The following is a 16,657-nucleotide window of genomic DNA, read 5'->3' on the forward strand; positions in this document are numbered from 1 at the left end:
GCCTGAATGCCAAGCGTCACGTCTGGAGTGAACCTGGCTCCATCCCTACAGTGCATCATGGTGGTGGCAGCATCATGCTGTGGGGATTTGTTTTCAGCGGCAGGGACTGGGTGTCAGGATGAACAGAGCAAAGTACAGAGAGTTCCTGGATGAAAACCTGCTCTAGTGTGCTCAGGACCTCAGACTGGGGGTGAATGTTCACCGTCAAACAGGACAATGACCCTAAGCACACAGCAGAGACGACGCATGAGTGGCTTCGGAACAAGTTTCTGAATGTCCTTGAGTGGCCGAGCAAGACCCCCGGAATTGAACCCGATCGAACATCCTATTTTCAGGAGATACCTGAAAATAGCTGTGCTGCGACGCTCCCCATCCAACTTGACAGAGCTTGAAAGGGATATGCAGAGAAGAATGTTAGAAATTCCCCAAATACAGGAGTGTCAAGCTTGTAGCGGCATACCCAAGAAGACTTGAGGCTGTAATCGCTTCCAAAGGTCCTTTAACAAAGTACTGAGTAAAGGGTCTGAATATTTATGTATATTTCAGTTTAGTATTTTTTTTATACATTTGCCAAATGATGGAGTATTGTGTGTAGATTGATGGGGGAAAAAACAATTGAATCATTTTTAGAAAAAGGCTGTGGAAAAAGTCACGGTCTGAATACTTTCCGAATGTGCTGTATTTCTAGAGAAGTCACATGTACACCTCTTGACAGCTGTTTCACTTCTTTATTTTAAAAAAAATCCTCGTTTTGGTCCATCAGAATTCAGAGCTTGAAATGTAAAACACAGAAGATTGAATCCTGTCAGTGTAAGACACATGTCAAACTCATTCCACAGAGGGCAGAGTTTATTCGCTCCTCCCTTGGACTTGATTGATAATTATGGTCACTGGTTAGTAAGGAACTTCCCTCATCTAATTGTCTCGGTCTTAATTGACAGGATAAAAAACAAAAACCAGCAGACACTAGGCCCTCCATGGAATGAAATTGACACCCCTGTTTTAAGGCTTTGACCATAAACAATATTTAAAAAAAATATATTCTGTTCAGTCGTTAGACTTATGTGCGTGACAGACTGACTTGAATCCGATGTCAGCGAAGCCGTGACCTGGTTCAAGCCTGTATCGGACCACACAGTTCTGTTAATGTTAGCTAGGTTTCAACCAATTCTCTATTACAGACATTGATTGGCTTACCTCTTTGAGTATGCAACGTATGAATAGAACCCTGATGTACACATTAGGAACACCTACTCTTTCTGTGACATAGACTGACCACCTGAATCCAGGTGAAAGCTATGATCCTTTGTCACTTGTTAAATCCACTTCAATCAGTGTAGATAAAGGGGAGGAGACGGGTTAAAGAAGGACTTTTAAGCCTTGAGACAATTGAGACATGGATTATCTATGTGTTCCATTCAGAGGGAATGGGCAAGACAAAATATTGATGTGCATTTGAATGGGCTATGGTAGCAGGTGCTAGGCGCACAGGTTTGAGTGTGTCAACAACTGCAACGCTGCTGAGTTTTTCACGCTGAACAGTTTCCCGTGTGTATCAACAATGGTCCACCACCCAAAGGACATCCAGCCAACTTGAAACAACTGAGGAAAGGAAGCATTGGAGTCAACATGTGCCAGCATCCCTGTAGAATGCTTTCAACTCTTTGTAGTCCATGCCCTGATTAATTGAGGCTGTTCTGAGGGCAAATGGGGGTTCAACTCAATATTAGGTTGTTCCTAATGTTTTGTACACTCGTATGTTTTTGTTTTTTGCCCAGAAGCCCCCAGTGCCCAGGGCCAGGAGGAGATGGAGTGTGGCGCAGTGACCCCTGACCCCACCGATGACGTCACACTTTCTCAGGTAAGGTAATCATCTTCAAATCATATTTTTGGCAGGAATCTCCATACGAATGATTTTCCTGAAAATGTGACACTATCAATCAGAGGTAAGGACATGTTACACTGAAGGACAATGTATGTTTGACAGTGTTCGGAGCATTGTGGTCTTAAAGTTAAATGGCATGCTCTGGAACTTAGGCGGTGACTTTAACCTTCCGCTTTGTGCTGGATGTGCCAATGTGTAGTTCATACATGCATAATCTATGAGAGGAATTACTGTCTTACCTCAATTAGCCACGAATTCCCTAGTTTCAAAGCAACGCTTTTTCTGGGAGCTGTGCTGCACCATTTTCCCCTACATTTTCCCCCACGGCTACCAGCCTCCTAGCAATTTGACTTCTAAGCCAATGAGCTTCAGTCCCTCAGCATTTGAGTGACAGCCAACAAGTGTTGCGCACACACAGTAGAGGGAGAGCAATGATGTGGTACACATATCTGCACAAATGTGACATAGTAGGCAATTTTCGAGGACCCCTTACGGTTCGTGAGCACTACTTTCAGTAGAAAGTATACAGTAGTACCAAATAATGTCTTTAAGGAACAGGACATCAGTGGGGAGGACAGTCTGAGTGAGGAGGAGAAGGCCAAACGCAGAGTGGAGCGACGCAGAGCCAAGAGGAAGGTGAGCAACACGCGCACACACACACCTACTCCTCCTGAGCCATAGTGAACAACATAGTCATGTGTATTCCTGATGCGTGATGCTGTTTCTATGTTTCTCTCAGCGTCAACGGGAGCGCAAGAAGCTGGAGCAGGTGAAGATGCCTGAGAGCACCGAGCAGGTAAACTACAAACCAATATTACATGTCTTCTAAATTAATCTGAATCATATGACGATTAGCACCCTAATTTGCAGTAATCGAAAAAAGGAATGGTTGGTATAGAAATGAATGGTTGTTATAAAAAGGAATGGACAGTTGGCATTCCAGCTAGGTTATAATATGCTCTCTCTAACTGTGTGTGTTTACCAGGACGCTGAAGATGAGTATGATGATGGTGGTGAATCTGAGGAGGAGGAAGCAGAGGAGAGCGATTCTGAGCTTGAGGAGGAGGAGCAAGAAGAAGAAAAAGAGGATAGAGCAGCCATTCCTTGCTCCAAGGAGCCTCCCGCCCCATCCCCAGCCCCCTCGGGGACTAAAGGACCCCAGAAGACCACTGCACGACACTCTGAAGAGGTAGGGATAGATTGACTCCGTCTTGGCAATGGCTTAAGAGCCTGGTCCCAGGTCTGTTTATGCTGTCTGTGACAATGACTATAGGAATTGTAAAGAACTAAGGTGGAACCAGGCCAATTATGTAGTGTTGTTGAGTCAAGAAACAGTCTGGGAAGCTACCCAGGCTAGTTTAGGGGAGCCGTCTCTACTTGAGGAGTCTTAATACACACTGATGGGTACCTTTTAGTAAACTACTCTCTCTCTCACACATATGTCTTTATTTTTGTCTCTCTACTGTAGGAACCGGAGTGGGATGTGAGCAGTGCATTCTTTGCCAACGCTGCTAGCCACATCAGGCCAAAAGGCTGGACCAAACCTGGGCGCAAGTCCAAGGAGAATGAGGGCAGAACCAGAGAGGTAAGTGGACCGTGAGCTTTGGGATATCTACCTTGCTGGCTAGTTGCTATGGTAAGAGTGGTGCTAGCCAGGATATCTAGCTAGATGGGTGTTTTGTTGATGTCTGTCTGTAAGAGTTGTTGTGGCAACGATAGCTAGCTAGCTACTTAGAAGTTGTTGGGGTTAAAGATGTTTCTGTGGTAGGAGTGTTGATGATAGCTAGCTAGCTGTCTGCTGTGAGACTTAGGATATCTTGCCATCTAGATGTCACTTTGTTATAGAAGTGTTGTTGGGGCTAAGGATAGCTAGGTAGCTAGCTAGTTGGTGAAAGCTTGCTGTTTGATAGCTGTTATAGCAGTGTTGGTGATTACTTGCTATCTGCACTAAGAGTGTTGATGGCTAACTGTCTGCTCTGGTGGTAGTGTCAGGGCTAAGGATAGTGTGGTACAGTAACTATTAACTGTGGTAGGAGTGTTGGGGCTAAGGATAGCGAGGTACAGTAACTATTTACTGTGGTAGGAGTGTGGGGGCTAAGAATAGCGAGGTACAGTAACTATTTACTGTGGTAGGAGTGTGGGGGCTAAGGATAGCTAGGTACAGTAGCTGTTTACTGTGGTAGGAGTGTGGGGGCTAAGGATAGCTAGATACAGTAACTGTTTACTGTGGTAGGAGTATGGGGGCTAAAGATAGCGAGGTACAGTAACTATTTACTGTGGTAGGAGTGTGGGGGCTAAGGATAGCTAGGTACAGTAGCTGTTTACTGTGGTAGGAGTGAAGGGGCTAAGGATAGCTTGATACAGTAACTGTTTACTGTGGTAGGAGTGTGGGGGCTAAAGATAGCGAGGTACAGTAACTATTTACTGTGGTAGGAGTGTGGGGGCTAAGGATAGCTAGGTACAGTAGCTGTACAGTAGCTGTTTACTGTGGTAGCTATTTACTGTGGTAGGAGTGTGGGGGGCTAAGGATAGCTAGATACAGTAACTGTTTACTGTGGTAGGAGTATGGGGGCTAAAGATAGCGAGGTACAGTAACTATTTACTGTGGTAGGAGTGTGGGGGCTAAGGATAGTGAGGTACAGTAACTATTTACTGTGGTAGGAGTGTGGGGGCTAAGGATAGTGAGGTACAGTAACTATTTACTGTGGTAGGAGTGTGGGGGCTAAGGATAGTGAGGTACAGTAACTATTTACTGTGGTAGGAGTGTGGGGGCTAAGGATAGCTAGGTACAGTAACTGTTTACTGTGGTAGGAGTGTGGGGGCTAAAGATAGCGAGGTACAGTAACTATTTACTGTGGTAGGAGTGTGGGGGCTAAGGATAGTGAGGTACAGTAACTATTTACTGTGGTAGGAGTGTGGGGGCTAAGGATAGTGAGGTACAGTAACTATTTACTGTGGTAGGAGTGTTGGCAATAGGTTGCTGTCAGTAGTAGGAGTGTTGATGGCTAACTGTCTACTGTAATAGGGGAGACCAGGGGTAAATTGGACACCTTAGTCTAGAGTGCTGTGTTAAATTGTGCTCAGGAGCATTTTTTACATCTCAAAATGGTTAAAATAGGAACTAATTGATGTGATGATTGAAAGAAAATCTGTGTTTGCACCTTTTACTATCATTCTAAATTGCCACTTCTCTTTTTTGGATTGTCCTGTGGAACATTCCATGTGTCTGATGATGTATCATTTTCCAGTAAGAAAAGGTATTTTGGTTGGTATAGTTGACGAAAATATGCTGAACAAAAATATAAACGCAACAATTTAGTTTTTGTCATTAGTTTTCATCAGGGAAAAACAGGTAGTTGACTAATATTTTTCTTCATAGTTATTGTTGACAAAATTAACACTGCCCTGCAGCCTGTTATGTTCAATTGTAACATTTCACTTCCGCCACTCTCGGTTGAATTGTAAACGACTGGTATGTCCAAGAAACGCAGTTGTTGTGTAATGGTAGCTGAGACATACAGTACCAGTCAAAAGTTTGGACACACCTACTCATTCAAGGCTTTTAGTTTATTTTTACCATTTTCTACATTGTAGAATAATAGTGAAGACATCAAAACTATAAAATAACACACATGGAATCATGAAGTAACCAAAAAAATATTTCATATTTGAGATTTTTCAAAGTAGCCACCCTTTGCCTTGATGACAGCTTTGCACACTTGGCATTCTCTCCACAAGCTTTACCTGGAATGCTTTTCCAACAGTCTGAAGGAGTTTCGGTTTCAGTATTTCACTGAAAGAATAAAAGTTTTGTTTTTGAAATTATAGTTTCCGGATTCGACCATATTAATGACCAAAGGCTCATATTTCTGTGTGTCATTATGTTACAATTAAGTCTATGATTTGATAGAGCATTCTGACTCAGTGATGGTAGGCAGCAGCAGGCTCGTAAGCATTCATTCAAACAGCACTTTACTGCGTTTACCAGCAGCACTTCCCTGTGCTTCAAGCATTGCGCTGTTTATGACTTCAAGCCTATCAACTCCCGAGATTAGGTTGGTTTAACCTATGTGAAATGGCTAGCTAGTTAGCAGGGTGCGCGCTAATAACGGTTCAATCGGTGACGTCACTCGCTCTGAGACTTGGAGTAGTTGTTGCCTTTGCTCTGCAAGGGTCGCAGCTTTTGTGGAGCGATGGGTAACGGTGCTTCGAGGGTGGCTGTTGTCGATGTGTTCCTGGTTCGAACCCAGGTAGCGGCGAGGAGAGGGACGGAAGCTATACTGTTACACTGGCAATACTAAAGTGTCCAAAAGAACATCCAATAGTCAAAGGTATATGAAATACAAATGGTATAGAGATAAATAGTCCTATAAATACTATATTAACTACAATGAATATTGAAGTATCATGTTAAAAGGAACCACCAGCTTTCATATGTTCTCATGTTCTGAGCAAGGAACTTAAACGTTAGCTTTTTTACATGGCACATATTGCACTTTTCTTTCTTTCTTCTCCCAACACTTTGTTTTTGTATTATTTAAACCAAATTGAACATGTTTCATTATTTATTTGAGACTAAATTGATTTTATTGATGTATTATATTAAGTTAAAATAAGTGTTCATTCAGTGTTGTAATTGTCATTTATTACAAAAAAACATTTTTTGTCAGATTAATTGGTATCGGCTTTATTTGGTCCTCCAATAATCGGTATCTGCGTTGAAAAATCATAATTGGTCGACCTCTAGTAGGTACTGTCTCTGTGGGGATGACGTCGTCAATGCACTTATTGATAAAGCCATTGGAATGTGTTCCCGGGATTCATCCAGTCTGTGCTAGCAAAACAGTCCTGTAGCGTAGCATCCGCGTCATCTGACTACTTCCGTGTTGAGCGAGTCACTGGTACTTCCTGCTTTAGTTTTTGCTTGTAAGCAGGAATCAGGAAAATAGAATTATGGTCAGATTTGCCAAATGGAGGGTGGGAGAGTGCTTTGTATGCATCTCTGTGTGTGGAGTAAAGGTGGTCTGTAGGTTTTCTTTGTTTTTTTTCTCCCCCTCTGGTTGCATGTGTGACATGCTGGTAAAAATTTGGTAAAACTGATTTGTTTGCCTGCATTAAAGTCCCTGGCCACTAGGAGCGCTGCTTCTGGGTAAGCATTTTCTTGTTTGATTGTGGCCTTAAGAGTTGGTTGAGCGCAGTCTTAGTGCCAGCATCGGTCTGTGGTGGTAAATAGACAGCTACAAATAGTTTAGTTGAGAACTCTCTCGGTAGGTAGTGTGGTCTACATCTTATCATAAGGTACTCTACCTCAGGAGAGCAATACCTTGAGACTTCTTTAATACTAGACATTGCGCACCAGCTGTTATTGACAAAAAGACAACACACCCCCACCCCTCGTCTTACCAGACGTAGCTTCTCTGTTCTGCTTGTGCATTGAAAATCCCTCCAGCTCTATATTATCCGTGTCGTCGTTCAGCAACGACTCAGTGAAACAACATAAGATATTACAGTTCTTAATGTCCTGTTGGTAGGAAGATGATCAATTTTATTTATTACATGTTAGCAAGTAGAATTGATGGCAGTGGGAGTTTACTCTGATCGCCTACGGATTCTCAGAAGGCAGCGTGATCTGCATCCTCTTTTCCTCCGTGTTTTCTTCACGCAAATGACGTGGATCTGGGCCTGTTCCCGGGAGAGCAGTATATCTTTCTCGTCAGACTCATTAAAGGAAAAAGCTTCTTCCAGTTCGTGATGAGTAATCCCAGTTCTGATGTCCAGAAGTTATTTTTGGTCATAAGAGACGGTACCAGCAACATTATGTACAAAATAAGTGAACAAATAAGCTAGAAAACGAACAAAATAGCACAATTGGTTAGGAGCATTAAAACGTCAGCCATCCTCTTCGGCACCATCTTACTATATGTGTTATTCAATAGTTTTGATGTCTTCAATATTATTCTACGATGTAGAAAATAGTAAAATAAAGAACCCCTGTAATGAGTAAGTGTAAACTTTTGACTGGTACTGTATGTTTGTATAAAAAATATTATTAATCTAACTCCAACAATCTTTTCATGAATAAGCAAAAGGCTTTTATCTGGTCTCCCATCGTGTTGATATCTGTAGGCCGTGGCAGGTTCAATGCCCTCCCTAAGATGAGGTGAACTCTGCATCTGGAATGGTAAACAGTTATTGGAACGTTTGTGTTTGACCTCGCATAGTCTCACACACACATACATAGATACACATACACTGCCTCAGTGCACAGGCTAGAGCACGGTCAGTCGTGTCACTGGGTCAGAGGTTACCAACAGTTTTATTTATGTGTATGTATGTATATATACATAGGTCTAGGATACATCAGTAAGATGTGACTGACTTTCTAGGAAATTCTATATATATATATATATATCCTAGGCCTACGTGCTTTTTATCAAACACTTTTCCACAAAGTGCTAATTAGCATGTTATAACAACAACCCAGGCCTAGAGCTGCAGGTTACAGTGACAGTAAACATCTTCCTAGGTAGGACAAACTCTAGGGAGCTAATATGTGAACAAATGAATGTATTTGCCTTACTTTTTTGGGAACATGTTCTGGTTTCTTCAGGTGAATGGAACAGATGCTGTGACTAAGAGAAGCGCCTCGTTGACAGGTGAGTGTGTGCATTTATACTACTTTCTGTACACACCCTCAAACACATACGGGTGCACACACACACACCTTGCTGTGCAAACATGCTCAGATGTTGTTTGTACATTTGAGCCTCTGGCTGTGTATGTGCCCTGTAGAAAAAGGGATCATGCTGGTGCAGGAGGGCCAGTATTCTCAGGCCGTCGTTATGTTTACAGAAGCCATCAAATACGACCCAAAGGATTACAGGTAATGTCACACCATTATATGTCTGCATTATATCACTTACTACCACATGACCTCTGACCTCAATACACTAGTTACAGTGAGCTCCAAAAGTATTGGGACAGTGACACCTTTTTTGTTGTGACAGGGGAGTTTAGCGTTTTTGGGGGGTATTATATTTATGCCTCTAACTTTCTCACTCACTTATTCACGATTCATTAAGGATTATCTGTAACCATGGTAGCATCCACATTCATGTAGAAGTGTTGAGAAACATTCTATTATTATTTACAATAAAAGTGACTCCAAGATGACACTGCATTAATTACCATTCATTTCTATTGGGCACAAAATAATCTGAAACACAACCAAAACAAACAGCAAATGCATCCAACAAGTTTGCAGAGTCACAAGCTTGAGGTAGTCATTGTGTTTTAGGAATATGGAACCAAATACTCAACTTTATATTTCTGAACGGTTCACCCGATATGACTGACAGTCTACAATTTAACCTCCTACTGTATAATTTCAAAGCCTAAACAACAAAGCATGTGTCGCTGTCCAATCAATCAAATATAGATATAAAGCCCATTTTACATCAGTAGATGTCAAAGTGCTATACAGAAACCCATCCTAAAACCCCAAACAGAAAGCAATGCAGATGTAGAAGCATGGTGGCTAGGAAAAACTCCCTAGAAAGGCCAGAACCTAGGAAGAAACCTAGAGAGGAACCAGGCTCTGAGGGGTGGCCAGTCCTCTTCTGGCTGTTCCGGGTGGAGATTATAACAGTACATGGCCAATATGTTCAAACGTTCATAGATGACCAGCAGGGTCAAATAATAACAATCACAGTGGTTGTCGAGGGTGTAACAGGTCAGTTGGCTTTTCATAGCCGAGCATTGAGAGTTGGAGACCGCAGGTCCTCCGGGAGGGGGAGAGAGAGAGAATTAGAGGGACCATACTTAAATTCACACAGGACACCAGATAAGACAGGAGAATTACACCACATATAACAGACTGACCCTAGCACCCGACACAAAAACTACTGCAGCATAAATACTGGAGGCTGACTGTATCTAGCCGACATCAATACATTGGTACAGTACGGCATAGACAATAAACCACAATTTACCCTCTGTGTGTCTCCGTGTGTGTCTGTCTCCATGTGTGTCTGTCTCCGTGTGTGTCTGTCTCCATGTGTGTCTGTCTCCATGTGTGTCTGTCTCCATGTGTGTCTGTCTCCATGTGTGTCTGTCTCCATGTGTGTCTGTCTCCATGTGTGTCTGTCTCCATGTGTGTCTGTCTCCATGTGTGTCTGTCTCCATGTGTGTCTGTCTCCATGTGTGTCTGTCTCCATGTGTGTCTGTCTCCGTGTGTGTCTGTCTCCATGTGTGTCTGTCTCCGTGTGTGTCTGTCTCCATGTGTGTCTGTCTCCATGTGTGTCTGTCTCCATGTGTGTCTGTCTCCATGTGTGTCTGTCTCCATGTGTGTCTGTCTCCATGTGTGTCTGTCTCCATGTGTGTCTGTCTCCATGTGTGTCTGTCTCCATGTGTGTCTGTCTCCATGTGTGTCTGTCTCCGTGTGTGTCTGTCTCCGTGTGTGTGTGTCTCCATGTGTGTCTGTCTCCATGTGTGTCTGTCTCCGTGTGTGTCTCTCTGTGTGTGTCTGTCTCTGTGTGTGTCTCTCTGTGTGTGTGTTTATCTGTCTGTCCGTCCATCCAGGTTCTTTGGGAACCGGTCGTACTGTTATAGCTGTTTGGAGCAGTACCCCCAGGCCCTGTCTGATGCTGAGAGGTCCATCCAGCTGGCACCTGACTGGCCTAAAGGACACTTCCGCAAGGGCAGTGCACTCATTGGGATGAAGGTGGACCACAGACTGCATAACTGTCCTCTCCTGTTCTATTGTATTCTAAAGGAAGCACATTCTCCGTATAGTGATTATTCACAAATGATATAATATATGCTTATGCAGGCTTGATGTGTCTTGACCTCCTGTGTGTGTGTGTAGCGGTACTGTGAGGCGGAGAAAGCCATGGAACAGGTGCTGAAGCTGGATAAAGACTGTGAGGAGGCTGTCAATGATCTCTTCAACTGCAAAGTCTTACAGCTTATGGTGAACACACACATTTTTGAATACACATGCACATGTTCAAGCCTGCACACAGACGTGGCTATGTGCTACCAATGTGCTCACGATGCGCGCGCGCGACACAGCGGGCGAGAGAGAGAGCGCGGGCGCGCGACACAGCGGGCGAGAGAGAGCGCGGGCGCGCGACACAGCGGGCGAGAGAGAGCGCGGGCGCGCGACACAGCGGGCGAGAGAGAGAGCGGGCGCGCGACACAGCGGGCGAGAGAGAGAGAGCGGGCGCGCGACACAGCGGGCGAGAGAGAGAGACAGAGAGAGAGAGAGCGGGCGCGCGACACAGCGGGCGAGAGAGAGAGAGAGAGAGAGAGAGAGAGAGAGCGGGCGCGCGACACAGCGGGCGAGAGAGCGCGGGTGCGCGACACAGCGGGCGAGAGAGAGAGAGAGCGAGAGAGAGAGCGGGCGAGAGAGAGAGAGAGAGAGAGAGAGAGAGAGAGAGAGAGAGAGAGAGAGAGAGAGAGAGAGAGAGAGAGAGAGAGAGAGAGAGAGAGAGAGAGAGAGAGAGAGAGAGAGAGAGAGAGAGAGAGAGAGAGAGAGAGAGAGAGAGAGAGAGAGAGAGAGAGAGTGTGACACAGCGGGCGAGTGACACAGCGGGCGAGAGAGAGCGAGAGCGCGCGCGACACAGCGGGCGAGAGAGAGAGCGCGGGCGCGCGACACAGCGAGAGAGAGAGAGAGCGGGCGACACAGCGGGCGAGAGAGAGAGAGAGAGCGACACAGCGGGAGAGTGAGAGCGAGCGCGCTCGACACAGCGGGCGAGAGAGAGCGAGCACGACACAGCGGGCGAGAGAGAGCATGCGCGGGCGGGCGAGAGAGAGAGAGAGAGCATGCGCGGGCGGGCGAGATGCTTTGGTTGGGTCTAATTGTGTTGCTGTCCTGTGGCGTCTGTTTGTGTTTGTGAACAGAGCCCCAGGACCAGCTTGCTAAAGGGACTCTTCTCCAGGTTAATCTCTCTTTTGGTGATGGCTTTGTTATGGAAGGTTTGGGAATTGCTTCCTTTTAGGTTGAAGTGCTCCCTCTCACTCTCTCACTCTCGTCTCCATCTTTAGGATCTGGGTTTTGAGGAGGGGCAGAGCATGTCTCTGCTGGAGCGATTCACCACTCTACAGGCTGTGCTGACCTCACCTGAGGCTTCTAGGGGTGAGGACACACACCACTGTTCAGGCTGTGCCAGTGGTATGGAAAAACATGCAATGTCTCTTCTTAAGCCTAGAGGGCAGTAATGTCAGGAAGTAGTTTAATTTAAATGACATGCGAAGGAAAGGGAACACATTTCTGAGCTATTGCTGAAATGTAGAAGGTCATACATACATTTTTTGTGTGTCTAATTCAGTTGTCTTCACTCTTTCCTCAGTGGTGAGCCAGGATTCCTCATTGGGCTTGCCAGGGTAGGTGGATATTAGCCAATCTTGTTGACCCAATAAGGGTCAGGGGTCATGGCCCCAAGTAGAAAAACATACATTTTTGATTTCCTTATTTGGTGTGGACAAGTATGTGTAACTTGATGCCTGTGGACATAAGTGATGTCTCTTCCCTGTTCTGCCTCTCTTCCTCCTCCAGGGCCCCGTGTGTGTCTCTCTGGGTGGGGAACGTGACCGCTGAGCTGACTGAGAAACACCTGTTGGACCTCTTTAAAACTTACGGGGAGATAGACAGCATACGAGTTCTCCACGAGCGGTTCTGTGCCTTCGTCAACTTCAAGAATGCCAACATGGCATCGCGGGCCATGGAGAAACTCAACGTCAGTGACCTTCATAAGATGCTGTGGCATTTTTGTTTTTTTATTTTGTATGTCTATATGTTTTAAAACTCTTTATATTCTATTGACCTTAATGTATTAGTATGTGTTTCTCCCACAGGGCTACAGTATAGAAAACACAAGGTTGGTGGTTCGCTACCCAGACCATCGCAGCCAGAGGCTTCTGCCCATCCCCCTCAAGACCAGCCCCCTTGCATTGCAACAGACAGCTGCTGGGTAAGAAAACACCCCTTTAAAGCTGAGATCAGTGAAAGGTGAAATGGCGCTCCGCCTCCTCCCCACACACACGCACACAGGCGCTTGACCTAAAACTTCAAAAGGTGGAATAGTTATCCCTTACTTCTCCAGAGTCAGATGAACTCATTGATACCCTTTTTATGTCTGGATCCAGTATGAAAAAAGTTGGAGGTAGTTTTGCGAGCCAATGCTAACCAGCCTTAGTGCAATGACTGGAAGTCTATGGTATCTACTAGTATGCTAGCAGTTACTATAGACTTCCAGTCATTGTGCTAATGCTAGTTAGCAATTGCACACAGAGACATGAAAATATATTCCACAAATTAATCTTAGGGTTCAACCCAAAGAATGTAAGAGTGCCCTCTAGTGCCACCTTGCTGACTGTCTGCGCCACTATGTTAAAAATATTTTTTTGCCCTAGATTACAGGTGTTCAAAAACACAATCTCGGCACTGCCCCCCTTTGGGCCTCCCAAACAGCCATACTCAACAGCATCATCTTGTTAAAAAATCCATATGAAAAGCCCTCATCTGACTCTCGGGAAGTAGATAAAGGGCTTCATCTGACTCTGGGGAAGTAGAGAAATGGCTTCATTGCCAAAATCATGAAGTATCCCTTTTAAAATAAAGCAAGAGGAAATCTGTTGACAATGAGCCAAGTCGCCCACTTTAACATTTGGTATAATTTCATCCCAAAATCAAATTTTCGTAACCTTCTTGCCCCTTCTCCAGTCCCAGACGTTGTGGCCCAGTGAACGGAGACGAGTGTTACTTCTGGAGGACCACCGGCTGCCATTTTGGGGACAAGTGTCGCTACAAACACATTGCCGAACAGAGTGGCAAAGACAGGAAGCCCTGGCAGCCCTGAGCACCGTTTCAAATCGAATACATTTTTATTTGTCACATGAACCCAATACAACTGGTGTAGACTTTACCCTGAAATGTTTTCTCCTCAATTCTGACCTTCTATAAAATTGGGACCCCGTTATGACGATGGACTCAATATTAAATGGACAGTGTAGGACTGTTGTTGTGATGGAGTAGAATGTTCAGACTAATAAAAATGGAGGACAGCATAAGGAGTGCTATAATAGGAGAGCCTTAGGGCTGTAATAATGGACCAGAAGACATCAGCAGTCCCCCTTGACCACAGCTGGTCCTTTAGGTTTTGCATGGCAACGAACCTCAACACCTTGAAGCCTTAAAACCTTGCTAGCCTTACAGCTAGCCTTACAGCTCGCCTTACAGCTCGCCCTACAGCTAGCCCTACGGCTGGCATCAGTTATCCCTATGGCTAACATCAGTACTATTGCTGTCTGGGGTTTGTGGCATAGAGAACTGGGCTCTCCACCTCATCCTCATCTCCCATCCATGTCTCTCTCTTCCCATGCCAATACCACCAGACCAGAATGGACCAGGCCCGGCCATGCTCTCCACACCAAAGGACAACCAATAACCACCCAGACCACCACACCAAAGAACCAGCAGCCATCCAGCCTGCAGCAGATTCAACCTGATGTTTCAGTTCATCCCTAAGAAAGAGGTTCCTCCCTTCCACTCTGCCTTGGGGCTAAGTAACATGCCTCCTAAAATGGGCATGTTAGTTAGGCACCAAATGGAAATGGACTGAAACAGAGAGCGACGACATGTATTTCTCCAATATGAAACACAAATTTTCCTTTTCCACACATTTTCAAACGTTTTCCTTGTCATGCCCTAATGAACATGGCCCAGGGCTTGCAATACAGTGGGCTATGGGCTCTGTGCTATTGGCTTTAGCTAAATGGGCCATTGCAATGTGTGAGTGGAGCAGAGAGATAGATGTACAACCAATTTAACAGAGAACCTTGTTTTTCAATGTATTAACCCATGTTTCATTTTACCACTGTACCTGATGGCAAACAGCTTAAACGCACCCTCTAAATCTGTTGGGTGATTTTGACACTGAGAACTGACACCAACTTTTTTCTATGTTAGGGTTTGTTTAAAGTTTAGTTCGCCAGCCCTTAAAATATCTGGAAAATAAGCATCTTGTTTGTAAAATGAACCAAATATGTTTTTTGCTCTCTGTTTCAATCTACCCTCTCTAGACCTTGCACCTTCTCAATGTGTCCCATTAAAGGAAAGTGTCACTGAATGTCGGTAGGCAAGACCGAAGCTTGAGGGTACATCTCAGCAGTCTAAAGTTGCTAGCGGAAGCTATGTAAGACCAAGCTAGCTGCGTCTTTGGTTTATAGCTGTCTGATTTTACTAATGGTACAGTAGGAGGTTGCTTTTCAGGAATGGGTTCACCACTTTGCAGTAAAGCTCTTCTCACACTATCGTTTGTCCCTGCAGCGTTAGGCTGTCATTCTGTCCCTGTGTCATTTTTAAGCTGTCAAGAGCTGTCCGAGTGAGGGTGACACTCAACTCAGTAGGGGAGAGGCTTTGGACACGGAACTACACCTACTTTCCCATTTTTGTGTTCCTCTTCAGATTTTCACCATTCTGGAGACCCAAGGCTTCCATTCAGTATTTAGTCTGAACCAAAGAATGCTTGTAGACAACCAAAGGCTGTCTGCACTGGCAATACGTGTACGCTGTTTCTTTATTCTGTCACTCAAGCCTTCAAATGCAAATGGATAACTTCTCCGAGACCCAGTGAATCAAAACAAGCCTCTCGTGGTGAGGAGCTGTAGCTGCCACTAGAAATGGAAAAGTTATTTTTCTTAGTCCACACTACTCTATATCTCAAACTGTGTGTACAGATGAGTGCAGGCTATTTATTTGCGTATTTATATGTATATTTGCTTTACCTGTGAGACCATAGTGGTTGGTTGGTATATGATTCAAATGATGACGCTAGAACTTTCCGGGACGTTTTGTAGTAGTACAATGGATATTCTCCATTGAAGTGATTTTTAGTCCAGGACTAAGCTTAGTCTGGGAAATCAGCCGATCTGTTTAGTAACTGTTGAGAGAAAGAATTGTTATTAAATGTGGTGGGAGTTTCTGCTTTTTTTGTGGTTGCTTGGTTTTCGGCCTCGTAGAGATTGGTCAAAGAAATCAGAACTTCATATTAGGATAAAGTCACATGAGAAAGCACTATGCAATTATCTTTAAAAGACTCACAGTGTGTTTTCTTAGTTCAGTGATCCCAAGTACACAGTATTCACTAATTTGGGCAAATGCATGTTTTATGAGTTTGATAGAAATTAATAATAAAGTATTTATGTGCGAAGCCCAGTTTTAGTATGAGTCCATTTCTCTCTAGTCCCAATTTCAGGAGAAAGTGTTTTTTAATGACTATGTACTCCCCAAAACTTTTAACTCAAGCAATGTAATCTCTGTTCATTCCAAATTGACAAAATATTTTATACGTGTGAAAGTCTGCCAAAGAGTCCTTTTGTACATAATATATTCATTCAAATAATTTCAGCCTCTCAGTCAATTTTTCTGTTTTCTTCCTGCCGTTATGGTATACAGTGCATTAAGAACCCTTGAATATTTCTTAGTTTTGTTACGTTACAGCCTTATTCTAAAAAAATTTTTTTTTTTAAAGAAAATATTCATAAATCTACACACAATACCCTACAATGATGAAGCAAAAACAGGTTTTTAGAATGTTTAGCTGATTTATAACACAAAAAAAGACATACCTTATTTACATAAGTATTTGCTATGAGACTAAATTGAGCTCAGGGGCATCCTGTTTTCATTGATCATCCTTGATGTTTCTACAACTTGATTGGAGTCCACCTGTGGTAAATTCAGTTGATTGAACAGGATTTGGAAAGGCA

The 16,657-nt window shown here is 44.1% G+C and overlaps 1 protein-coding gene across 9 annotated transcripts in view; it reads left to right on the forward strand.

Annotated features, from left to right (window-relative positions):
• Positions 1-16,290, forward strand: part of LOC118373047 (uncharacterized) — a 34,774-nt gene extending 18,484 nt beyond the window's left edge. For 3 of the 9 annotated variants that reach the window (XM_052498846.1, XM_052498839.1, XM_052498838.1), the window contains exons 2-15: positions 1,779-1,861; positions 2,438-2,521; positions 2,625-2,681; positions 2,871-3,074; positions 3,354-3,470; positions 8,496-8,541; positions 8,678-8,768; positions 10,466-10,607; positions 10,752-10,856; positions 11,933-12,059; positions 12,238-12,271; positions 12,444-12,624; positions 12,743-12,858; positions 13,611-16,290. In XM_052498846.1, coding sequence (XP_052354806.1) covers positions 1,808-1,861; positions 2,438-2,521; positions 2,625-2,681; positions 2,871-3,074; positions 3,354-3,470; positions 8,496-8,541; positions 8,678-8,768; positions 10,466-10,607; positions 10,752-10,856; positions 11,933-12,059; positions 12,238-12,271; positions 12,444-12,624; positions 12,743-12,858; positions 13,611-13,746 — 1,494 coding nt within the window. In that variant the 5' untranslated portion in view covers positions 1,779-1,807 and the 3' untranslated portion in view covers positions 13,747-16,290. The remainder of the gene's footprint in view (positions 1-1,778; positions 1,862-2,437; positions 2,522-2,624; positions 2,682-2,870; positions 3,075-3,353; positions 3,471-8,495; positions 8,542-8,677; positions 8,769-10,465; positions 10,608-10,751; positions 10,857-11,932; positions 12,060-12,237; positions 12,272-12,443; positions 12,625-12,742; positions 12,859-13,610) is intronic. The other 6 variants (XM_052498845.1, XM_052498842.1, XM_052498840.1 and 3 more) reach the window with 4 other exon arrangements.
• The last annotated feature ends 367 nt before the right edge of the window (positions 16,291-16,657 follow it).

Source organism: Oncorhynchus keta, chromosome 36 (genome assembly GCF_023373465.1).
Source record: "Oncorhynchus keta strain PuntledgeMale-10-30-2019 chromosome 36, Oket_V2, whole genome shotgun sequence".
Classification (NCBI taxonomy): domain Eukaryota; kingdom Metazoa; phylum Chordata; class Actinopteri; order Salmoniformes; family Salmonidae; genus Oncorhynchus; species Oncorhynchus keta.